A 26,747-nucleotide genomic window follows, 5' to 3' on the forward strand; every position below is an offset into this window, starting at 1 on the left:
AGGAGAAGAAAAATAAAAGCAAATACATTAGTTAAAGTGGACCCAAATTAAAAATACAAGATTTCAGAAATAAAATCTATTTTCTAAATTATAATAATAAATAGCAGCCTTTTTTCAGCTGCATGATGACAAATATAAAATATTTGACATTTATTGGAGGAACCCCTCCCTTCCTTTCAAATTGCCGGGATTTTTCCGGCAAACTGGTGGAGTAGAAGGTGTCTGGCAAAGGAGAAATTGCTAATGGCTGCCACCTGTATAACCCTAGTTATGAAAAGAGAAGGGTGAAAAGCATGCACTGAAATGATCATAGGTTTGAAGGAGTGTTTAATTATCTTTGTAAGTGTCAGAGTGGTGCAACTAAATATTTTTAATAAAAAAAAAATGTTTGGTTTGGGTCCGCTTTAATATTAGGTATATTTATGTCCTGCACCCACACATATATCAGATGATCCAGCAGAAGACACAAAAGCCTTAAAATGCTTTGGCCAAGCCACCTAGCTAATTGTACAAGCTGTTAGTCAGTATTTCTCCTGTCTGGCTTCTTGGGGAAATTGCTGATGTTGCTGAAACCCAAGAGAAGCTGAAGACGTGTCTGACACTTCCGCTGCCGGCGGTTCAACTGTATACACATCACCATGGCAACAGGGACGTGAGCCCTATTGTCCCAGTTTGAAACATATTGTATGGCTCTCACGGAATTACATTTTAAAATATGTAACATTTATGTCTCTCTCAGACAAAAAGGTTACTGACCCCTGTGTTATGGCAACGTTTATAGAAATCACTCGAACAATAAATATAAGTATGTAGTCTTTGTGAATAATGCATGCAAATACTAATAGAACAGACAGCAAAAGCAAAAAAGTGTATACAAATTACAAGTTTTAAATTACAAAAGTAATTAGCAACACAAAGACAGAGACCACAAGTAGTTACAGAAACAAAAGCCAAAATACATTATTATTTTTCATTTATATACCACCAACATCTTCTGTAGCGCTGTACATAGTGCAAAACAAATATTGGGGGACATATACAGTATATATGAGACGTTCAAGACACTGTGTCATGACATCCAGTAATACAAGTACAAATACATACATAAATACATACGTAGTTAATGTGTGGATTGAGATATCACTAAAGTTGTTACACGTTCATATGGTAAACTACAACAAAATAAGAAGCGATACGAGGAGGTCCCTGCCCTTGCAAGCTTACAATCTAGAGGGTAGTGGGGTGGAAACAATAGGGAAGGAAACACTGGGGTTAGTGGATGAGACAGTGAACTTCCTATGCTACTTATAGCAACTTATAGTCTTGTCTGAACAGGTGTGTTTTTAAAGGACGTTTGAAGATTACCAGCCTCGGAGCATGATGGACAGGCTGTGGGAGAGAGTTCCAAAGTGAGAGGGGCCCCGTGAGAAATCCTGGATGCGAGAGTGAGAGGAATAGTCCAAACTAGAGGACAAAAGGGTCTCCTGAGAGGAATGGTGGTTCTGGGTGGAGAGGTATCTGGATATTAATGAGGAAATGTATGGAGGTGACTGATTGTGTAGAGCTTTGTATGCTAGTGTGAGGAGTTTAAACTAGATCCTTTGGGTAATTGACAACCAATGGAGAGATTGGCAGAAGAGAAAGAGGAGAGGTGGATGAGGTGGGCAGCAGAGTTTAGTAGGCACTGTAGAGGTGCCAGTCTGCTTTTTGGTAAACCACAGAGTAGGGTATTAAAGTAGTCAAGACGGGATATGATTAGATTAGAGCACGTACAAGCATTTTGGTTGCCTCCTGTGAAAGAAAAGGATGGATTCTGGAAATATTTTTGAGATGGAATTAACAAGAGGTAGTTAATGTATTACTATATGATGTAAATGAGAGCTCAGCGTACAGAATCACCCCCAGACAGCAAACTTTAGGAGTTGAGGTTATTGGGATGTTGTCTACATTGATGGTGATTATGAGAGGTGGAACAGAGAGCGAGGTTCGAAAAATCACAATCTCTGTTTTGTTCATGTTAAGATTAAGGAAATGGGAAGACATGAATGTAGATACAGCAGATAGACAGTCGGGGACTTTAGATAGTGGTGAGGAGAGGTCGGAGGCAGAAAAATAAATTTGGGTGCCATCAGCATAGAGGTGATATTGAAAAAAAATTGAGTGTAAATGGACAAGAGGAGGGGTCCAAGGATGGACAGACTCATAAATCAAAGGCATTTTGCTCCCTTAGCTTTTGTACCATTATGTAAACTCTCATCCAAAGAAAGGACAAGGTGTCAATTCTCAAGTGTGCCTATGCAGGTGGCCCCATGAAAATGTTACTATGGTGTGTCATGATTTTTTGTTAAACTTCTGGTGCCACTTGGTTTTAGTGCTATTTTTCTTGTTGCAGCATTAGGGAATTATCACCATGACGTCACCCTCTATAGCAGGGGTCTCAAACTCAATTTACCTGGGGGCCGCAGGAGGCAAAGTCAGGATGAGGCTGGGCCGCATAAGGAATTTCACAATCGCGGCGCATCGCCGCCTCTGCCCGTCCCTCTCACTCTTCCTTCACAGAGAGGGGCGGGGAGAGGCGGCGTTCCGTGCGGCGTTCCGTGCGGCGATTGACGTCAGGAGGGGCAGAGCTGAAGCTGAAAGCTCTGCCCCTTCCAGGAAATGCCGGCGGATTGCCCCCGGGCGATTTGGGGCTCTGCAGCCCTCGTTTAGCGGCGGGGATGCGGCGGATTACTTGGGAGCACTGAAGCGAACTATAAGGAAGCTTTTGCCGGCGAGGGCCACAAAATATTGTATCGAGGGCCGCAAATGGCCCGCGAGCCGCGAGTTTGAGACCCCTGCTCTATAACTAGTAGAAAGTCTAGTGGTACAGTTGTGGTGCACCGGTGTAGTTGTGAAGGCTGTGTTTGGAAGTTAATGTGACACTGGTTAGGGCTGATACCTTTTTGTTTAGGACAAATCCAGACATTGGCCTCAATTCACTAAGCATTGCTGCATTTGGTAATGCTAAAAACAGCTGATTTTACCAATCACCTTCCCAGATTCCAATTCACTAAACCTATTACTGCACACAAAATTACAATTACCGACTAGTGAGGTAAATTACCGACTTGTGCGATAAATACCTCAAGAAATGTCAAGAAATTGCACTTCAAAGTTTTACACATTCGGTTAATCAGGCAAAAGTGTTCGATGTTTTTCTCCAGCTCTGACCAGCCGATAACTTACTCTTTTCATGCTCTTTCCATGTGATAACATTGACAGACAGCCAATAGGGAGAGCCAGTCAACCAATAGGGAAAGCCACACAGACATGCTTCTCATCCTGATTTGGTCCGACACCCTGGAAGGCAGGACTTCACTGTAGCAGAGCAGGGGAAGGAGACTTTTTACAAGGCTTTTCTGCATCCCTTTATATGTGAGAATATGTGTATTGTTATAAGAAAGAGCTCTCCCCCTGGTGGCTGCAACACATCTAAAGGGATGTCAGGAATGCAGTGGACAGAAAACTCCAACACATACACAGAGCTTCCTGCCTCACCGCTGACCTGCTCCACAGCTTAACGACCAGGGCTTAGTGAATTGTAGCATGTTTGTTTGGTAAATTACATGACTTCTAACTTTAGTGATCTTAAAAAAAAAGGTGTACGATACAGAATGCAGTATTTTACCAACCTAAATGATTTTACCGAACTGAGTTTAGTGAATTGAGGCCATTGAAGGGACACACTGTAGAAAGCAGAGTTAATGAGAAATGTAATCTGGGGAAAGGTTAGCATGGTTTATGCTGATGACAAAGCATTTGAGCAAGTGACCAGTGTTGTTCTGGTCTGATCTGGACTGACTTGGACACCAGACAGAAAACTCATCTGTCAGAGGGATCAGGAATTGGTTTGTCCACTGAGGTCATAACAGAGATACAATGTTTTATTCTGAATCATACTTCTTCATCTTTTGCCCACGTTAATCTCAGTACAGCAAGGACATGAGACTGTAAATTGCTTTGAACTGGGATCATGCAATTTTCCGATCGAGAAAATGATTGGATAATAAAATATACAGTCTACTGACTGCCAGCGAACAATCCCAGCTCAAGATCGGTTTCTTTCTCGATCAGAACCAATCAGACATGCTAAAAAATATTGATGGAACTTCTAGCTATCGTTCCATGTATATGTCCTTTCCAATTGGATTGGTATTCATTTGGAAATCTAATTGGAAATCTGACCAAAATGTAAAAAAAAACTAGTATACACGTGTATACTAGCTTTCTTCTATATCCGATCAATGTTAGATCTGGATATTGATCTGATTGCTAAAATCGGATCTGAAGTCAAAATTGCATGGTGTGTACCCCGCATGAGGATCAGGGTGGGACTGATTTAGTAAGTCTGTGTTCTCTGATAAATGTGTGACATTGGCCTCCATTCTCAATGAGTTACCAAATTCTGTAACGAAATGTCGGTAAATCATCAACTGCGACATGACCATGTTAAAATTCACATTTCTGCCCAAAATTACCGTTTGCAGAAAAAATTTAGAAAAAGTGTGGTAAATGTGCTATAGCATATTAATAAAAGTGCTTTAAAAAATTGTTATTTTACAGCATACATGTCAAACTCCAGCCCACGGGCCAAATCTGGCCCTCAGAGCGATTAACTTTGGCCCTGAAGTGGTTTCCCCACTTTGCATTATATTTGGCCCACTCTAGACCACCAGGGAAGCTACCGTATATTGAAGGTGAAGCCCTAGAACACCAGGGAAGTCATATGGGGGAGGTTGGAGAAAGCACTAGGGAACTGTATAGGGGAGCATGGGGAGCCACTAGACACCAGGTAACTGTGTAGGGGTTGGAGGGGGACCATTAGACACCAGGGAACTTTATAAGGTGGCCAATAGACATTGAGGTTGGCTCGCCACTAGGTCCCAGTGTAAAGTTTCGGCCCACTTTGTATTTGAGTTTGACACCCCTGTTTTAGAGGTACTTACTGCAAAAAATGAAAATGAAAAATGAGGGCATTTTTTGATTGTTAATTACCAATTTTTTTATATCCTGTAAGTACCTGGCGCAATTCTTCCCATCATATACAATCAGATGCAGTTTAGAGCTGTGTTTGCTGGACTTTGGAATTTTTCCTCAAAAAACAATATTTTGCGCACATATTCCGCATTTTTACCAAACATTTAACATTTTTTTTTTCACTTTTAACGTAATGTTACCGCACTCTTTTAACAAACATTATTTGCACCCTGTAAAATTTACATACATTTGGAAAAAACTGTATTTACCGCTGGAAAGTAACTCACAATAAGTTACAGCATTCAATAACCAAATGTTGGAAAATTATTGACTGCAGTATTACCATGTTCACATTCACAATGTTTTCCATCTGAAATAACCATTTGCAAGAAAAGTGCGGTAAAAAGGTGATAAAAGTGCAGTAAATTATTTTTTTCCAAACTTCTTCTGTATTTTTACTACTACTTTTTTAACTCCTTTTTTTACTATTACCGCCATGTTACCGCACTATTTTACCGATTTTTGCTCACACTGTTGTGAATATGGGGGGAAAACGGTAATTACCGCTGCTGGTAATTTTTGGTTACAAATGTCTTTACGGCACATGGTATTGTAAATCTATGACAGTGGGCTCTATTTACAATGATGTACCGCATGCAGTAAACAAAAGTCGTAAAATAAGACCATGTTGACTTTCACAACGTTTTCCGTATGGTTTCCACGTGATTTTTACGCATGCGGAGAAAGTGCATCAAAAAATTTGTCAATGCATAACATTGTTGGTAAAAAAATACTTAAATAATTTTTTTTGTGCAAAAAAAAAAAAGAAATTCAATATGAAAATGGGGTGCATTATTTATGCCCTAAAGACCTCTAGCACACTACATGCGATTGCGATTTTGATGCGATGTTACATGTGATTCCGAATTGGGATTTTGAATTGGTCCTGCATGCCGTGTTTTTTCTGCATTTTTCTTCTTTTGTTGATAGCATCCAGAGAAAATATGAATCGCAAATTGGAATTGGAAATCGCACTTGCGATTTGCAGTGTACAAGCAGCCATATACTGATTTTATTTTATCACCTGCTAGTACAGGGTGATATTTTTCACTTCCCACTAAATTAAATGGAGTCTAGAGGCTTTTTAAGTGCTGTGTTTGCTGGACTTTAAAAAATTTATTTTGATTTTTTTTCCTGCATTTTTTTCTGCATGTTTACCGACTGTTTTACACTGTTTCCAACATGTTTCAGCACTTTTTTTTTTCACCATTTACTCACATTTTTAGTGAATATGGAAAAAAATAGAAAATTACCAATAGCGGTAATTTTGCGGTAAAATTTATTTTACCGCACGTGGGATGGTGAATACATGTGTAAGCACTAAATGTATATAACTAACATATATATATACCCATGAAACAGATGATATAGAACAGCCTCTCTCAACCTTTCTACCATGGAGGAACCCTGCAAATAAACTTTTGGATCTCAAGGAACCCCTGCAAACAATTTTTTGGTTTCGAGGAACCCCTGCATTTATTTTGCAGGAGGCATGGTCTTTAAAAGTATGTGTGGCTGTTTATTTCACTACCCCCATTACACTGCCACTCATTATACCGTCTCCTGATGCCCCAATTTAGTGCTTCTTGTTACAGTACCACCTATTATAGTGTGCTCTATTATACTTCCCCCACGATGGGGGAAAATGCCAAGGAACCCCTGCAGAGTCCTCAAGGAACCCTGGGGTTCCAGGGAACCCTGGTTGAGAAAGCCTGATATAGAAACTAATGAAAAATACAGATCAGTGTGGTGTTTTTTTATTGCCAAGGATACTCTTCTATCATCGATCATTCTACAACTCCAGCCCTACAGAAACATGTCATGGAACTTCCTTCAGCCCTGATGTATGGAGAAGAGAGGGTGGTTGGTGGGAGGAAAGGGACAGAATTTAAGGTATATTTTTCTGCTCACACAGATTATTCTGCATTCCATTCCTGTGTAACTTGCATGACTTCAGCTTTTTAAGGAAGAATGCATTTTCCCCATCTGCAAACGTTTAAAACAACACATGAGTGACAGTGCTGGGGGGCTTCTATGGCTGCTGGCTTCATTTCATAGAAACCACCCCCTACAAGCCCCTTATTTGAAAGTTCAGCAAGCCCAGAGGCAGCAGGTCTTGTGCAGCATGGTGGGAAAGGTGATCTCCTTGCACTCAGTGTCCAGCGTCATTGATGGGAAGCTATTGAAAGTTCCTGTTTATCAGGGCTAGGTAATTACCTGCTAATTAAGCTGCATCCTTATCAGCACATCCGAAAAGAGGAGGGGAAAGTTTCACAAACATCAGCTGTTTGTTCCCCTTCCTCCCCTCAGGAACTTGGTACATCCCTCTGCAAGTAGGAGAGTTTAAATAGAGAAGAAAGTCAGCAGTCCTGCTCTGTTGTGTGAGTGAGTTGCTGTTGTTGCTGCTGCCACTCTCCTCCTCTCTCAGTAGTAGTCATTCCAGCTCTGACATTGTAGTATGGATCACACAGAAGTGCTGAAGCCACAGACACTGGACGAGCTCATCCAGATCCTGCACCAGATCTTTGCCAGCGACAAGGTCAATGTGGAGGAAGTGCAGAACATAGTGGAGTCCTATGAGAGCAATCCGCTGGAGTGGATGCAATATGCCAAGTTTGACCAATACAGGTAACTACATAGAGATAGTGAAGCATGCAAAAGTATGTTAATCATTTTAGATTGCATTTTATCTGTATTGATGAAATCATTGGAATGTGACATATGGAATATTGGAATGTAGCAGCTGTGTATATAATGATAGTGTTTTCTTCAATTATTCCACAATATACACACATTTTAGAAAACCCAACATAGGATGTGGATGATGAGTTCTTATACTGATGCAGGGCTGCCAATTGGCGATGCCTGGCACGTCCAGGGGAAGCTGGCATTGTGTGGGAGATTATGGGAAATCAAGTGCATTGCATTAACTGTGCTTCCATTGTAATCTCCTGAATGGGGTTTATGGGGATCTAATTAAGACATTTGCATACATCTTCATTTATGATTATATTTTGTTTGTTTCCCCCTTGAGTGCATGTTTTACCTATCCATTGGTTGATTTGTGTACAACCGAATGCATTCCTAAAATAACGTATTTTGGTGGTATTAGCATTTGGATATGGATTATGCACAAATCGCCCTTCACTTTCTGTGGATGTAGAAGATAACCATATGCAGTGCATGCCACGCAGATGGAGCAGAGTAGGGAGATCTGGCTGGGAGTGAAGAGGGTGTGAGCCCGCGAGCCAATCGTATGTCATTAAGTTTGACACAACTTCTTGCTGCTGCCAGATCAGCCCTGTAGCAGTGCATGCAGTGAGCAGTCTGCTTTTCCAGATAGAACCTGATTACTTCCCCTCCCTCCCTGTATTTAGCAACGCAAGGCCACCTGGTTTGGCGTTTTGAAGGTTTTGGTTTTTTCCTTTCTGATTCGTCTTTCATGGGAGGCCATGGAGTGCTTGTGCAGCTATTTTGTATCCAATGTATTTGCAGTCATAAATGTAACCAAATGATCACAAAACGCTCAACAAATCGGGTGTTACATAAAGTTGTATCTGTATATTTGCAGTTTGTTCAGCAGTGATCTGGCACAGATTTCAGCAGATGGAGAAGTGTACTGAGAGTTCTCTTGAAAAATGCATGCCTTTCTTCCTTTCATAAATATGTAGTGCTAAGCAGTGCTGAAAGCATGCATTTTGCATTTCTACATATATTATAATTTTTAAATAGTTTCCCTTTATTTTACTCAAAAATATTGTGCATCAGGTGTAGCTATAGCAGCTGTTATGGGGTCCTGGAGCATAGGTGGCCCAGGTGCTACTTAATGTTTTCATTAAAGTGGACCCAAATTAAAAAAAATAAATTCAGAAATCTATTTTCTAACTTATGATAAATAGCAGTCTTTTTTTTTTTCAGCTGCATGATGACAAATATAAAATATTTTACATTTATTGGAGGAACCCCTCCCTTTCTTTCATATTGCCGGGACAGACTCCAGCAAACTGGTGGAGGAGATAAAACACAAAAACAAAACACAGGCTGCTACTGATGTCACAGGGGAGATGATTTCAGCTTGTGTGAGAGTTCACATAGAAGATGCCCCTGTGAGGGAGGGTAGCTGATGAAAAACACACCCATGATCTAAAACCTCCTACTAAGCTCAGAAGTAATGGCTGCCACCTGTATAACCCTAGTTATGAAAAGAGAAGGGTGAAAAGCATGCACTGAAATGCTCATAGGCTTGAAGGAGTGTTTATCTTTGTATGTGATAGAGTGGTGCAACTAAATATTTTGAATTAAAAAAAATGTTTGGTTTGGGTCCGCTTTAACTTTCATGTGTTCCTCCACCCTAAAATTCTGTGCCCATGAACTATGTGCAGTGTTGACTGCATGAGAATGTAACTTGCCCAATTCATATCCATAAGGTAGGGGCAGGTCACATTGCTTAAAGAGACTCTGAAGTTCCTGAAAATGAGGTTTTTATTTTAAAAACCTCATTACCATTATTTTCCCTCTTAAAACGCTGCGCTCTGTCTTCCTTCACTAAGAGGGGCGGGGGAGAGATGCACGCTGATTGACGCGCATAGAGGCGGCAGCAAAATCCACGACCAAGAATGTTGTGGCTTTTGCCTGCCGTGTACTCCCGTGAGTTTGGGGTGATTGAGGGGGTTTTCAGACACGGTTCTGCAGAGATTCAAGAGGGAAAAATGTTAATGAGGTTTTTAAGGCTACTTTCACACCAAGACGTTGCGTTTTAGGGGACGTTAAGGTTGCATAACGTGCCCCTAACGCAACGCGTGGTGTTAAAGTTGGAAGCCAGATTGAGCCGTGTTATGCGGCTCTCAAAGCAGCCGCCCCAGGATAGTGATGGGAAGTCCGGATCTTTTTAAGGATTCGGATCATTTGAATCTGATCATTGAAAAGATCCGGATCTTTGAACCAAATCATTTTACTAGGTTAGCAGATTGGGTGAAATTACTTGCAGGACAGGACTTTCCCTGCACTGTAAATTCTGTATGTTCCTGTTTCTTCCAGACAGACATCCACTGTGAACTGAATCTTTTGTGAGTCGAATCATCCGGATCAAATGAACGATTCGTTCATGACCTGGACAACACTACGAGTCCCACCACGAGTCACCACAGTGCAGTGAATATTAATTAGCCATGTGGCTAGTCACTGAGCATGTTCAAATCTAACGCAACTCTAGTAGGGTATAACGTACAGCATGCTGCACTTTCATTTAACGGGCAGCGTTATACCCTAACGCAACATGTGCACTGTGAACAGCACATTCATTTTACAGTGCTGTGAGTTAGGCTGCGTTACTGGCTGCTGTAACGTGGGACTTTAACGTCCCACTGTGAAACCAGCCTACAATACAAACCTCATTTTCAGGAGAATTCAGAGTCTCTTTAAGGGCCCTTTTCCACTAGAACGATTGCTAAATCGCTAGTGATTTTTAAATCGCTAGGGTTGTTATGCAAATGAAAATCGCATAACAGAATTAATGAAAAATCGCAATTGCTGGAGTTTGATTCGATTGCTCATGGAAAAGGGCCCTTAGAATGGCTATATCTGAGGAACCTATGAAAGTTCTATGGGGCCCGATGACCTGTAGCTAGGCCACTGATTGGCATCCAAATAAAACATGTAAACAGTGCCCTCTGTGTCTCCATTGAAATACAGTGAGCTTTTTGCATGCGGTTTTGAGAAATCTGCAGCAAGTTGAGTTTTGAAAAATGGTCTAAAGCAGGGGTCTCAAACTCAATTTACCTGGGGGCCGCAGGAGGCAAAGTCAGGATGAGGCTGGGCCGCGTAAGGAATTTCACAATCGTGGCGCATCGCCGCCTATGCCCGCCCCTCTCACTCTTCCTTCACAGAGGGGGGCGGGGAGAGGCGGCGATCCGTGCGGCGATTGACGGCAGGAGGGGAAGTGCTGAAGCTGAAAGCTCTGCTCCTTCCAGGAAATGCCGTCTGATTGCCCCCTGGGCGATTTGGGGGCTCTGCAGCCCTCGTTTAGCAGCGGGGATGTGGCAGATTACTTGGGAGCACTGAAGCGAACTATAAGGAAGCTTTTGCCGGCGAGGGCCACAAAATATTGTATCAAGGGCCGCAAATGGCCCGCGGGCTGCGAGTTTGAGACCACTGGTCTAAAGGGTGTGTTTTTTTATTTTTTTTGGGGGGGGGGGGGGGGAAGAATCACAAGCAATTCATGGATATCAAAGTCTACAATGAGAGGTAAAACTACAGTGGCCCCTTCTCCAATAACGAAATTTGTTTTCCACCCCCACCTCTGTGCATGCTGCATTTTTCCTCAAATTGCGTTTGGGGTCCCTCGATTAATGAAAATCATGGTGGGCTGTGATCTTTTTTCACCTAACTAGTGTGCATTTAACCATGATTTACAGGTGTGCACCTGTTCCCCACCAAATAGGAAGTCTCATAGTACTGCATTTGCTATGAAAGTGCAAGCAAATGATTTATTTAACCTTATGGCAAATCAAATCCTTTAACAAATCAGAAAGCTGCGCATGCACGAGGGTGCTCGCTCATGCGCAGTACGGAACGGCCTGTCTTCGGAAGCCCAAGTGCTGCTGAAGTCTCAGAGCAGCCACGACCCTTCTGGTCGTGGTCTGCTAACAGGGTAGCCAGCGGGGGAATGCGGACACTGGGAGAGCAGGAAGATCATTAAAACCCAGGGCTTTTCCTTAGATTCTTACCTAAGGTACAGATTCTTACCTGTTATTTATTTTTTTATATTTTTTTATTTTTTTTATTGAGGCTTCACTCTCTAAGTAACAATTCAAGTTGTGAAAATGTTTGTACTCTTTACGTACTGTTTGCCCTGTGCTGTGCACACATTGTGTTCATAACACAACATAGGCCTTGGTTCACTAACTTAACCTCCGTGGCATTACAATTTCCAGATTTGGGGTCTACAATCAATGCAATTTTTCCATAAGCTTTTTAAAAAAACAAGAACAAAAATACCACAGATTTGTAGCAACTCTTGCTTATGACTCACTCAGGCTCGGAATTACCACTCTGAGAAGTGTATTTCCATCCCGAGCCTGACTCTGGGTTACCGCTAAGGAGGTTAAATTGAACAGCACGAGTTAAAAAAACCCTATGTCCACGCTATGCTCTGTAGTGCTGCATAACGTGCGCTTCTTACGCCCGCTCCTTTCTAAGTACCGGCTGCTCCTTCTCACCCGGAGCACCGTTGGGTCCAATGGCTTTGGAGGACGTGATCCCTGCACTTTGGCCCAATAGGCTGCCTGTCGCGTCACTGCAGCACTACAGCGCGTAGCGGGCGCACAGGATTTTTAACTCGTGCATGGACCCTGATGGCAGATGAGCATAGCCAGATCCAGTCACTTCAGGAGTACAGCAGACACCTTTTTAACTAGAAAAATGTAGAGCAATGAAAATGTACGTAGTCATGCTGATGTGCAAAGAACTGTAACCTATAGCATCCAGTCAGAAATAATCTCTTGGTTAGCTCTGCAAGATGAGCTGTAATCCAATCGAGTTGAAGAAAAAAAGCGGGGCACCACTCCTTTAAAAGTCCCTTTATTCCGGTAGGGGAAACAGCAGGTACATGCAGTGGGGGTATCAAGTGCCTGACAGCGGTTTCGCTGGTTTAAACCAGCTTCTTCAGAGGCAGTATGTACCATACGTACATGTCTATCTCATCATGTCACGTCACTTCGGGTATCCTTTAAAGAGAACCCGAGGTGGCTTGTAAGAATCCTATTAGCACACAGAGGCTGGGTCTGCATATAATGCCCAGCCTCTGTTGCTATACTGTTTCCCCAGCCCCCCCCCCCCTCCCATGCTCTGCTGTCCCCATAAATCAAACCGCCGTTTGAAACACACAGCTTGTTGCAAGCAAGGCTGTTTACCTCTGCACTCACTCTCGCCGCTCCCCCGCCTCCTCTATCTCTGCTCCCTGCCTGTGACCCTTCCCTCCAATCAGCGGGGAAGAAAGGGATGCAGGTGGGGAGCGGCGGGAGTGACAATGCAGATGTAAACAGAAAGCTAGCGATGTTGCTAGCATGGCGTTTGATTTATGGGGGACAGCAGGCGCAGGGGGGCCTGGGGAGAAACAGTATAGCAAGAGGCAGTGCATTATATGCAGACCCAGCCTCTGTGTGCTAATAGGATTCTTATAAGCCACCTGCAGGGCTGTGGAGTCGGTCCAAAAATCCACCGACTCCGACTCCTCAGTTTAGGATTCCACCGACTCCGACTCCGACTCCTCTAATTTGCATATTACAATTTTGTTGATTAAAAGTATGTAACATGAAATTCGTCTCTTAACTGCCAACGCTTAGGAATTTTACAAGACAACTGAAGTGAGAAGGATATGTAGACTACTATATTTATTCCCTTTAGACTAAAACTAGTCCTTGGTAAGAGTACTTGTAAAAGGTACAAACCGGAACAAAGAACATCTATCAGGCCCTAGGCAATGTAAGTGTGGGTACATGTAAGAATGATGTGCAGGTACTCTGCAGGGGACTGAGGAGATTGTAAACAGACAACACCTCTGTGTTCAATGTGGACAGCATTCTCAGTGGATTCCTGCAGCTCTGTGGGGAGTGCATATGTAGAGTATAGTACTACTGTGTAACAAAGTAAACCTGAGACAAATGAAATTAAAGTTTTATACATACCTGGGGCTTCCTCCAGCCGCCTTCAGGATAATCAGTCCCTGTATGTCCTCCTCCACCACCTGGATCTTCTGCTATGAGTCCAGGTACTTGAGCCAGTCAGGCGTAGTGCGCATGCACACACTCCGCCGCCAGGAGCATACTACACCTGTGCAGCACTATTGCGCAGGTGCAGAATGTTCCTGGCTGTGGGAGCGGCATGCGGCCGGACAGCGCTGACTGGCTGAATTACCAGAACTCATAGCAGAAGATTCGGGTGGTGGAGGACAGCGAGGGACTGATTAGCCTGAAGGGGGCTGGAGGAAGCCCCAGGTATGTATAAAACTTTACTTTTCATCCGTTTCAGTTACCCTTTAATTTGTAGTCACCAAACCAAATTTTAATAACATATCACATTATTTGATTTCATCAGCAAAGGGAGTGCATACATTTGCATAAATCAGCATCAATGCAGAATTATTTCCATCTCGTTGACCATCTCTATTAGTGACACAGCTACACATCAGGCTTTATTCTTACAGCATAGATGTTATTTAGTGTATATAAGAGATTCCTGTGTACACATCATATATACAGTCACAATCAGATATGTATATCTGACCTTAAAAATACGGGGACTGCTTTATTGAAGCAGCACAAGTAACTAATTTTGACTGGTTTATTTCATTTTTGTGGACTAAGCACAGCTATTACTGTATATATACTGTATATATACATTATTTTTAATGACTATTATCTGAGAAATAGAACATTTTATCATATTTTCTATTTGAATTACAGTTACAAATTCATTAGGAGTCGGAGTCGGTGCATTTTTTCCCGACTCCGACTCCAGGCACCCAAAATTGCCAGACTCCGACTCCACGACTCCGACTCCACAGCCCTGGCCACCTGTCTAGGAATAATCCCTGTACAGACCTGCTGATTGTATACAGCCTGCTCTCTACTATGGGGAGGAGGAAGAATAAGCAGCACATAAGATAACTGAGCAGAACAGTAAGGCTACATGCAGTGGAGAGTTGCATTCTGTTCCCTGTAGAAACAGGAAGGCATCGTTTAACATGCATGTCAGTAGGTCGTGCACTGCATGCATCACATTATTGCCAACGGATTCTAATGTGCTACATAGTTGCAATAAAGTGCATTGCACTGTACCTCATTCAGATAATTTGTTTGGTGCTCTACTTTGTCGCTAAACCTCATATTTAAATGGGTTCTGTCAGGGGTGTAGGAATAGGGGGTGCAGAGGTAGCAACCACATCAGGGCCCTTGGGGTTGCAAATAAAATAGACCCTTACCTGGGGCTTCTATCAGCCCCCTGCAGCAGTAATGTCCTACGCGTCCTCCTCCGATTTGCTGTTCCCTGCCGCCAGCACCAGGCAATTATTCATCTAACAAGATGAATAATGCGCACTCCTGCTAGCCTCATCGGAAGCTTACTGCGCAGTATGAAGGTTTAACGTACTGCACCTGTGCAGTAAGATTCCGATGACTCGCTCACGGCCACGCAGCAGAGTTGGATGGCATGCTGCGCTAGACTGGGGCTGGCGTGGGACATTACTGCTACAGGGGGCTGATAGAAGCCCCTGGTAAGTGTCTGTTTTTATCTTCAACATCTCCCACAGAATCCCTTTATAGAGAAACTGTAACAAAGAATTGACCTTCATCCCAATCAGTAGCTGATGCCACCTTTCCCATGAGAAATCCTTCCCTTTTCTCAAAAAGATCAGGGGGCTCTGTATGACTGATATTGTGCTGAAACCCCTCCCACAGTGTGATGTCAGGAACATGGTCCTGACTGTTTCCTGTCTGAACCTCATTGCATTGTGGGAAATAGCTGTTAACAGCTGTTTCCAACTGTCAAAAAGCAAGCTGCATCTCCTTCCACTGACATCACCTGCCAGCAGTAAAAATGTCACCATGTGGTAAATGTCAGAAGGTAAATAAGGGAGAGGAAAGATTTTACAATGGGCAAACGCTGACTAAATCATTTATACATAAATATTGTAAAAATGAAGGCTTTTTTTTATTTATTTTCACTGGAGTTCCTCTTTAAGGTGTTAAGTGTTGCCCACAAGAACTAGGGTTGATCCTGAGGGCAGCTCAGTGTGATCAGCAATTGTATCAGGGCTGGATTTTTGGGAAGGCCACAAAGGCCAAGGCCTAGGGTGACAAAATCAGATAAGATCAGAAGGGTGTAGGACTTGGAGAGAAGGGGTCATATGTTAAAGTAAATCATCTCTTCTGGTCTGCATTGATGTCTAAATTCCAGAGTTCCTGTAATCCCTGCATATCTGATCCCATGGTCTGTAGGATAGACCTCCATGCAGCTGTGTAATAACTGCTAGATTACAGTAAAGCAGACAACTGCATTCAGCTTTAATGCACACAGTCACAGAGTAATTTCAAGAAGTTTTAAATTGGGATGATGAATGGTACAATACTCAATGGCTACAGAGGAATTTCAGCACTGCTAGTTCTCCATTTCTCCTACAGCTGTCAGATTGACTCCTGTTAATTACTTTCTTATCTAACCCTAAATTTCATTTTTTTTTCCTTGCTAGCCAGGGATGTTTATGGCAGCAGTGATTGCCGCTTCAGTTAACTTTTTTTTTTTTTTTTTCCTGACTCATTTCAACCATTTAAGTACCAGCAGTCTATGCCCCCTTAAGGACCAGAGACCGCTGATACAGAAACAGCAGAATCCTGACAAATCGCCGTACATACCAGTCGCAACCGCCATCACATCGGGATCATGGGCCGCCCACTCTGCCGTCTCTAGGATGGCAGAGTTCCTGTGAGCTGGTCAGGAGCCGCTTTCATTGGCTCCTGACCCTGTCTTTCAATGCAAGCCAATGGGAGCAACTTGCATTGAAAGACAGGGCCAGGAGCTAATGAAATCTGCTCCAGACCTGCTCATAGGGCTCTGCCGTCATAGACTGGCAGAGCCAGTGAGCTGCAAGGATTAAGCTGCAGGAGCGATAGAAACGGTGGATGCATGCATCGGCGCCTAATTAAAATCTACGCCCAGCCAGGTGACCACCAAAGCAGGGCGTAGATTTCAATTAGCTTGGTCCTTAAGTAGTTAAGATCTGTCTTTCTGGTTTAAGCATTAAATTGTCACTGTTTAAGATGCCTACATCAATGCCATTGTATGTAGTTTAGAATCCTTCTAATTACCTGTAGCAGTAGAGTATTGTACCAGGTTAGCCACTAGTGAAAGCAGAAAGTTTTTAATCCAGAAATAATTTATTGGTGAACTTAAAGAGTCTGAAGCGAGAATAGATCTCGCTTCAGACCTCATAGCTAGCAGGGGCATGTGTGCCCCTGCTAAAACGCCGCTATCCCGCGGCTTAACGGGGGTCCCTGTCCCCCCAAATCCCCTCTGTAATGCGGGGGAACGCTTCCGCATTGGGGCAGGGCTAACCGCCGCAGCCCTGCCCCATGCGCGTCTGTCAGACGCGTATCTCCGCCTCTCCCCCGCCCCTCTGTCTTCCTTCACTGAGAGGGGTGGGGGAGAGGCGGCGATGCGCGTCTGATAGACGCGCTGTGAGGCAGGGCTGCAGCCGTTAGCCCTGCCTCTAGGAAGGGCTAATCTGCGACCAAGAAGACGACCAAGGTTTGCGGGGGGTGGGTTGGGGGGACAGGGACCCTCGTTCAGCCGCGGGATAGCGGCGTTTTAGCAGGGGCACACATGCCCCTGCTATATATGAGAGCTGAAGCGAGATTTAGTCTCGCTTCAGTGTCTCTTTAAAAGAAGCTTTCGGCTACTAAACATTCTTCCTGTATACTGGCAAGATGTTGTTTGCTACTTACCTGTTCTCTGATTTGGATGGGCTTCTCTGCATTGCACTGCACTGTCAGTGGCTCTGTCTGCAGCCAGTCCCACAAAGGACAAAGAAGCAGTGCATGCTCTGTCCACTTGTGCTCCTTGTAATTTCCTGCTCCTGTCTGGATGTGCACACAGCAGCCAAGGCCGGGAGTGTTATGGGTATGCATACTTGACAAGTGCTGCTCATACACAAGTGTCATTTCTGAAGTATGCATGCCCAGAACAGTATTGGCGGCTGTGCACATTTGGTCAAAAGCGTGGAATTACAGGGAGCGTGAGTGGACAGAGCATGCCCTGCTTTGTTGAATAGAGGGCAAAAACAGCACAATGATAAGGAGCCCATGCAAATCAGTGATTACTAGTAAGGTTTTCAGACAGAATGGAGCTGGGAAAGGGGGGGGGGGGGGCGGTTCATGACACCTGGCCTTGGGCGCTGGAAAGTACAAATCCGGCCTTAATTGTTATACAGACATGTTGATTTAGGTATACCAGACAGCATGTACTGCTTATAGAGCTGGAAGTAGGATTGATGGTGCAGTGTACAGTACAGCAGCTTCCAGTGGGCAGGCTAATGAGCAGAACGTGCTTGGCAATGCCTGAGACCTTGCAAATATACTACACGATTCTCATCTGATATGGTGCTGTACGGCCCCTTTGGCTGAGTAAAGCCCCATACACACGCTTGATTAAAGTTGGCTGAGGAGGCCAATAATGACCACCTTAGCTGATAGTGTACAGTAGCCCCAAACTGCCAGGTGGCTCACTTTGGCTGAGCAATGGCCGATACCTTTGCACCCCCCTCTTGCCCCCACCCACGGTGTGGCATGTCTATACAACCATTCCCCCCCTCCCCCTTCCCAAATAGCAACAGGACCTGTCATCTGACTCCATGTCTACAGCTATTGGCCCAGCAACATTGCTAGAGGGATATGCTTCTGTTGCCCAGTGGATGGCATTGTGTACAAGACTTTACACTGAAGGCATGCAGGAGAGCACACATGCTGTTGTCTCAGGAAATTCAATTTTCGCTTATGTAATGAACTGTGGCTGGAGTGTGACTATGCCCTCCAGTGCTTTATTTCATCTGTGGAGCTTCTCAGGTGTGGTGACGTGTGGGCTCATTTTAAATTTTGTAAGAGCCTTAACGGGAATTAAAGCCTGAAGTTCCTCTTATAAAATAAATCCTCTGGCCCCCACTGCAGCTAAGTTTCATAATCGCTGACTTGTAAGCGATGGGAGCATGAACATCCTTGGCCAGGGCCGCACACACAGTGGCTGACTTACAAGTTGGTGAGTATGAAACTTAGCTGCGGGACTGGGACCTTTCTGGGACAGCACAGGAACAGGGCACCTGCAGGGGGCTGGCAGAAGCCCCTGGTAAGCGAAATTTTTTTCTTTAGCAACTTCAGGTTTTTAAGTTAACAAACTGCATGGTGTAAAATAAACAGGTGCTACAGGATGTACTGATGCAATGACTGGACACACAGTTGGCTACAATTTGCTAATGAGCAATTATTTGAACACTGAATGACCTGTCTGAACAAGATAAGATTACCCTTTTTTTTTTTTATCAAACCCAGTGCAATTTAAACTGCAAAAATTGGAGCAGACACCAAATCAAGAGCTCTGGTGTAACTGCCTCAATTTTGGCCCTGTTTTGATATATGTATTACAAGTGCAGCAGTTGACCCATATGAAAGATAAAGGCTATAGAATGAAAAATTGAGTTACTGGTATCTCCATCACACTCTCTTGGTTAGATATGGGGAATGATACATAAAGCCTTTCTTTAATGTCTGACACAGCAACATTTGGTGCAAAATGAGGGTGTCAAGCTCTAGGGTACTTACACCATACATGTTGTGTATCCTGAAAAATAGGTTTGCAACAATGGCCGTGTGCTTCCCTGCAACTAGAGTGTAATCATGTGCATCATCCAATAAATGCACAGCATACTGCGCATCATTCTGGCAGAATGCACTGATCTAAACCTACCTTTGTAATATATTTGTATTGTGTTGCAATTTTTATATTGTTTGCTGCAACATAATGGATAGTGTGAAAGGACTGAAATTTAAAATGGACATTTAGGTACCTTTGTTATTGTAAAGGTGGCCACTAAGGTCCAATTTCTAGAGAAAAATTGTTAGAGCGATTAGAAATTCTGATCGGATTGCTTGGATATAATCTGTTGATGGGCACAATCGATTATGAACGAGTATACAAAAATCGTCCGACTGGATTTGTCAATTCAAAATTTGGATTTTCTTGATTGGTTGTGACAGGAAGCAAAGATTGGTTCGTTGATGGTGTAGTGAACGATTTTTCTTCCGCTCAGAATTTCTGATTGCTCAAACAATTTTTCTCTAGAAATTGGACCATTAGTGTAAATTGGACCTTAATGTAAATCTGACCACTCCTTCACTAAAATAAAGTTAATATGACTGTTTTCAAAGCTATAGCAGTGAGTGGGTTTCTTGGTGCAGTCCCCACAATTGTCAGTATAAACACCAACACAACAAACTAGACCAATTTGTCCAGATGTGCTGCGCCATTTGGCTCCGGGTCTTTCTTTGGTTTTTGAAGTGGGTTTTGGGAGTTTTTGGAAATGCCAGGATAAGTGCCTATTTCCACTACTATTATACTGTGCTTTTCACATCTGAATTTAAATATATGCAAATTCAATTTGGAAACCGCATTTTATTTTTCTTTGCAAGAAAACAATCGTGATCAGGGCCGGATTTACCACTAGGGACTCTAGGCACGTGCCTGATGGAAAGGCAGCTCACTTCCCTCCAAGTGCATCCCTCCCTTCCCTATGCAGTCCTGATGAGTGTAAATGAGGTTACTCGCCCTGCTCTCAGCATTTCACTGACCAGATAGATCTTCCTTAACCTCCTTGGTGTTCAATTTCCCCAGGATTGGTACAAAATGTAATTCAATTTTCATTTTTTTTTCCCCTGTAACTCGCCAAAATGTATCAAGCAAGGGTCTAGTATACAGTGCAGGAGAGTATTGACGTGTATGCACATTTATACTGTTCACAGCATGTTTTGTATTGATGTGTATAATCCTGCCTTTATAAAGAAATTAACCAGCATAGTAGCTATATAGAAATAACACATATGCTGATTGGCTGTGATCACATAAACCAGATAAACCAAACCTTTTGAGATCCCAAAAGTACCTCAAACTAGGCCTACAGTACATCATGGTGGATTAAAATACACAACTTGTGCTACATACACACTTGAAAAATAAATGAAAGACCACAGACCAATTTTACTATCTTCCATGTAGTATGAGAGCCATACCTACAGTCTATTCCATGAAGCTGAACTCCCCATCAGACAGAAATCTTTGCAAGATGCTGCACACAAAGATGCTGCACTCATTCAAAAGATTAGTATCTGCAAAAGATCAGTTCCTGCAAAATGCATTAATAGTCTAATATCTGCAGATCCTCATACACACCTTAACAGACATTCATCTGCAGATCATCAGATCCACCAGGATGAATTTTCATATCTGCATATCTGACAGATCGCATGCAAATTCGCAATAGTGGAAACGGGCCCTCAGATTTCTCACACAGCACAAGCTTTTCTCTTTTTTTTTTTTTTTTTTCCCCCCAAATGATGACCTCTTCACATCACGCTCTCCTCTTGTTTATCCTCCTGATTGCATGCTGTTAGTGTGAACACAGTACAAACATGCTGCCCCTGTAATCTCTGTGCCTGATGCAAATGTTTCATCTTGCTTCATGAGAACCGGCCCTGATTGTAATATGGAATACATTGGTTGGAGAGAAAAAAAAAAATCAGTGGAGCCATGATGGGGGTTTAATTTGGCTTTAACATTCAGCAGTGCATGTGTTAATAAAATAGACATTGCCAGGTCATACATGACAGGAGCAAGACATTAAAGGACAACTGAAGTCTGAGGTGTATGAAGGCTGCCATATTTCCTTTTAAGAAATACCAGTTGCCTGGCAGCCCTGCTGATCTCTTTGGCTGCAGTAGTGTCTGAATCACACACCTGAAAAGAGCATGCAGTTAATTTAGTCACATTTGACAAATGTCAGAAACACCTGCTGCAGGTTTGTTCAGGATCTATGGCTAAAAGTATTAAAACGTGTAGGATCAGCAGGATAGCCAGGCAACTGGCATTGCTTTAAAGGATATATGGCAGCCATATACCTCTCACTTCAGTTGTTCTTTAAGAAGCAAGTAGGACTTATCTTCCACTTACTCATTAACTACATGGCAGCATTAACCTGAGTACCAGGTTTTTTTTTTTTTTTTTTAGTTTTTTTTGGTATGCTTGCTTATTGCACGGTAAGTTATAAGAAAATACCTTCAGCACAACCTTTTTTTTATTTTACTTTTTATTTTTTATTTTTTCTACAAGGACAGGTTTTGTCTTGACAGCTGTGGCAGTGTCCACTTTAAATGGCTTTTTTTGAAAACTGTAATGTCACCACCTGAGACTCTCACAATTGCCTTCCTTTGGAGATGGCATGTCACTGTGTGAACAGAAACCTAAACTGGAAGGATGAAGAGGCTGACACTAATAACTGCCTCTTAAAATTCTACTTGGTTCAGTCATAATTTGCGTTCGGCTTGTGAGTTGGTGACCTGGAACAGCAAGTGGGTCAGAACACCTTGTCTAGGAAAACATAAAGGTAGAACATCACTATGTCAGCCAGCAAACCTCTATTTTCTCATACTCTTCAGCTGCACATAAAGCCTTTATCCCTCTGGGCATTGTGATTGTTTGCTGCCTGAGACAAGTTTATGATGCCCACACATACCAGGGATGTTATTGGCTCTAAAATACCACCAAGGCTCAAACTTATTCCTTGTAATTATGTATGGTTCTCTGAAGCTAGTACCTCACCTCTGAACAATAAAAGGGCTGCTCCTTCCATTTACTGATAAAGGTCTGTGGGAGTAGATGGAGCATGCAGTTTTTATTTGTGCATAGCAGGCGCGTCGTTAGGGCAATAGATCCGAAGCACGTGCTACGGATCTCGCCCAGAGTGCCACAAACCTCTGAGCACCTGCTGCGGGGCACTTGAAAGGAAGCGTCGGCGTCTTTTGCTATGACGCCGATTCTCTATGCTCCGCTCCGAGGTAGGACAAGTGCCCCGGTCCCCAGGGGCGACCATTGGGGATTTTACACCCCCCCCCCCTGCGGCCGTCCCCGCTGCCAGTCAGGCAGACGCAGCACAGCTTCAGACCTCTGACCAGCCGGCGACCACTATGCGGGCGCTAGGACCTAGCGGACACCGCACTGATATGCGGAAGTGACATCACTTCCACATATACAGCGTGGTGTTCACCGAGATCGGCGCTCCCGCTCTAACTGGTCGCCGGCTGATACTGAGGTCTGCAGCTGGGCTGTCCCTGGCACTATCTAACCGGGTGGGCGTCCCTGTCATTATCTAACCGGGGGGGCGTCCCTGTCATTATCTAACCGGGGGGGCGTCCCTGTCATTATCTAACCGGGGGGCGTCCCTGTCACTACCTGAGCTGGGGGGCTCCTGTAACTACCTAAACTATCTAGGCCAGCCAGCCCAACATCACCACCAGCCAACCAGCCCAGAATCGCTGGCAAAAAGGCCACAGCATCACCACCAGTCAGGCCAGCATTTACTTCAACCAGCCAGGCACAGCCACAGCATCACTGCCAGCCAGGCACAGCCACAGCATCACTGCCAGCCAGCCCAGCCACAGCATCACTGCCAGGCGTTTCAGCCCACACATCATCCCCAATCCAGACAAAAATAGTATTGCCAGCCAGGCACGGCAGCCAGTAGAGAATTCAGAAGCCAGGTGAGGTGTCTACCATATTAAGGGGGCATTCTGCCCATTTATGTAAAATGGTGTCTATTTATGTGCCTCATGACTGCTGAATTTGTCTTGTTGGGGGCCCTCATGATTGCTAACTGCGAAACTATGGGAAAAGCTGAATCCTCATCATATGAGACAATAGCATTAACCACTTCAGGATTCGGCGTACGCTTAACTACGCCCCTGAATCCTGAAGTGGATTGCATGGAAACGGCCGCTCGTATGAGCGGCCGTTCCATGTCAGTTCACGGAGGGTGTCTCCGTGAACACCCTGCGAGCCTCCGATCGTGGCTCGCAGGGTAAATGTAAACACACGGGGAAGATCTTCCCCGGTGTTTACATGTATACGGCGCTGCTGCGCAGCAGCGCCGTGGCGGAGATCGGCGATCCCCGGCCTCTGATTGGCCGGGGACCGCCGGCACCTGATAGGCTGAAGCCTATCCTATCCGGCGCAGAACAGAATTCCGTCCTGCGCCGCTCACAGGGGGAGGTAGAGGGAGGGAAGGGGAAGGCGGCCAGGAAGCACTGCGGAGGGGGGCTTTGAAGAGAGCCCCCCGCAAGCGCAAGCAGCCGGCGGCGATCAGACCCCCCCCAGCAGGACATCCCCCTAGTGGGGAAAAAAGGGGGGGGAAGTCTGATCGGCCTGGCTGCTAGCTGATCGGTGCTGCGGGCTGGAGAGCCCACGCAGCACCGATCAGCAAAACCACCCGGTATCCGGAAGTGGTTAAACCTACTTTTTTTTTTTTTTTTTTTTTAGCTTTTTAAAACCGAAAATAAAACTGGGGTGTTCTAAAAAAAAAATAAATACATTTTTCAGGAGTAGGATGGATGAAATTGTTTATCTTCAGTTTATGTTCAACTTTGATTTTCCATAATGTTCATGTATGAGTTAAAATGTTTGTATTTAGTTTAAATTGATGTTGGCACCAGAGTTACATCTTCCCCCTACTATCCATGGCGGCCTGGAGGGAGAATAGTAATTAGCGCCAGATGTGCCTGGCTAATGGAAAAGAACTGCTGTTACTCTGTGCCTGTACTGATAGCAAACTAGCTGCAGTGTGCTGATCTCTGCCACCTCCAGTATGTACTGTATATGCTGTTACTCTGTGCCTGTACTGATAGTAAACTAGCTGCAGTGTGTGCTGATCCCTGCTACTTTCAGTATGTACAGTATTAGCTGTAAAGCCTGGTACACACATACAATTTTGATTAGCCAATTTTATTAGCAAATTTTATGTGCGTATACATCTTTGATCTATGCCTATACTGATTGTCAATTATCTAAATAAAGGACATGGGGCTCCATCCAATATTTTGATGGGCAGGCCCCGTTATCTGTAGCTTACACCGCTGCTAAGTTCATGTAAATTTGGCCACGCCCACTCACTGTATGATCACGCCCATTTTTGCCGCGGCACGCTACGTGCGCCGCATACACCCCTCACCTTGTGCCCCCGATCTCCAAGGACCCTAGGAACGCCCCTGGTGCATAGTAACCCTGAATCCATTGGTATGAGAAGCATGCAGTGCATTGCCCCAGACTTCAAAATGTATTTCCAGATATTGTGGTACTTTGCATTTCATTTGTAATGTGGGCATAACATGCACATTGTCCGTTAGCGCACCGCACCCTCTCAAAGGACATGGTGCACTGTGGAGGAAACATGCGGATGTGAATTGGTCTGTTTAGGAATCCTTATGTGTAAGTTGTTTTGGTGATTAGAACTAGAAATATAATGCACCACACAACTGTTGGGCCAATGCACCCTAAACTATTACAGTACAGAAATATCAGTTGGGAATAACAAATGTGAAGGTTAGTGAATTATTCTGGGCTATTCATTCAGGGCCCTGTTGCTGCAGTAACTTTGCAAAGTCTGAGGCTACTTTTTAATTTGATGTAAATCGGCCAAATGTTTATCAGCCAGTAAGTCAAAATGTATTGCCGTCTGATCCAGTGAGGGGAAATGTTCGCTCACACCCCACTACTTCCCATTCACATGACAGAGCTTCAATCTGAGTATGTGGTGTTGCCAAGGAAGGTAGTTTGACGGTACTGAAGAAAAGAAAAACTCACTGTCCCGATTTGGGTAAAGGCTCTTCCAATAGGAGACTGATGCAAAAACAAAAATCTGTTAGCTTTCTACTCTTTGCACAACTAAAATACATTTTTGGTGGAGATGGGTTTTAAGTTAAAATTAAATCCCTTTGGAATGGTATGAATACCCAAAGATCCACTGATTCTGACAACCTTAAAGGGAACCTAAACCTGAGGATATGGATTTTTCCTTTTTTAAAATGCATTGCCTGACTTTCCTGCTGATCCTGTGTCTATAATACTTTCACCCACAGCCCCTGAACAAGCATGCAGATCAGGTGCTCTGACTGAAGTCGGACTGGATTAGCTGCATGCTTGTTTCAAGTCTATGATTCAGCCTCTACTGCAGCTAAAGAGATCAGCAGCACTGCCAGGCAACTGGTATTTAAAAGAAAACATCAATATCACTCAGTTTGGGTTCCCTTTAAAGAAATACTGTAGGGGGGGTCAGGGGAAAATGAGTTGAACTTGCCCAGGGCTTCTAATGGTCCCCCGCAGACATCCTTTGCCTGCGCAGCCACTCACCGATGCTCCGGCCCCGCCTCCAGTTCACTTCTGCAATTTCAGAACCGGAGCATTGAGTGGCTGCGTGGGCAAAGGATGTCTGCAGGGGACCAGGTCAACTCATTCCTCCTCCCCCCCCCCCCCCTACAGTATTTAAGTCCTGCCAATCACTGAGTTATGATGGGCCATCAGGCAGCAGGGAAAATGGCTATATGATAAAACCATGTCTCAGTTGATGGGCAAGTTGGCAGTGGTAAATCGTGAGTTTTTGTCTGTGAATTAGTGAAACAGATGGGTTGGCTGTTTTTTGTTTAGCTTAACCACTTCAGCCTTCAGTCGTTTTCACTTTATGCATCCGAGCAATGTTCACCTCCCATTAATTAGCCTATAACTTTATCACTACTTACCACAATGAACTGATCTATATCTTGTTCTGCCACCAATTAGGCTTTCTTTGGGTGGTACATTTTGCTAAGAGCCACTTTACTTACTTTTGTAAAGGCATTTTAACAGGAAGAATAAGAAAAAAACGGAAAAAAATCATTTTCTCAGTTTTCAGCCATTATAGTTTTAAAATGCATGCCTCCATAATTAAAACTCATCTATTGTATTTGCCCAAATGTCCCGGTTATTACACCGTTAAAATTATGTCCCTATCACAATGTATGGCGACAATATTTTATTTGGAAATAAAGGTGCAT

The 26,747-nt window shown here is 43.8% G+C and overlaps 1 protein-coding gene across 1 annotated transcript in view; it reads left to right on the forward strand.

The window, feature by feature from the left end:
- The first annotated feature begins 7,440 nt into the window (after positions 1-7,440).
- Positions 7,441-26,747, forward strand: part of CDO1 (cysteine dioxygenase type 1) — a 75,368-nt gene continuing 56,061 nt past the window's right edge. The window contains exon 1 of the mRNA XM_068271674.1: positions 7,441-7,704. Coding sequence (XP_068127775.1) covers positions 7,535-7,704 — 170 coding nt within the window. The 5' untranslated portion in view covers positions 7,441-7,534. The remainder of the gene's footprint in view (positions 7,705-26,747) is intronic.

Source organism: Hyperolius riggenbachi, chromosome 1, assembly GCF_040937935.1.
Source record: "Hyperolius riggenbachi isolate aHypRig1 chromosome 1, aHypRig1.pri, whole genome shotgun sequence".
Lineage (NCBI taxonomy): Eukaryota > Metazoa > Chordata > Amphibia > Anura > Hyperoliidae > Hyperolius > Hyperolius riggenbachi.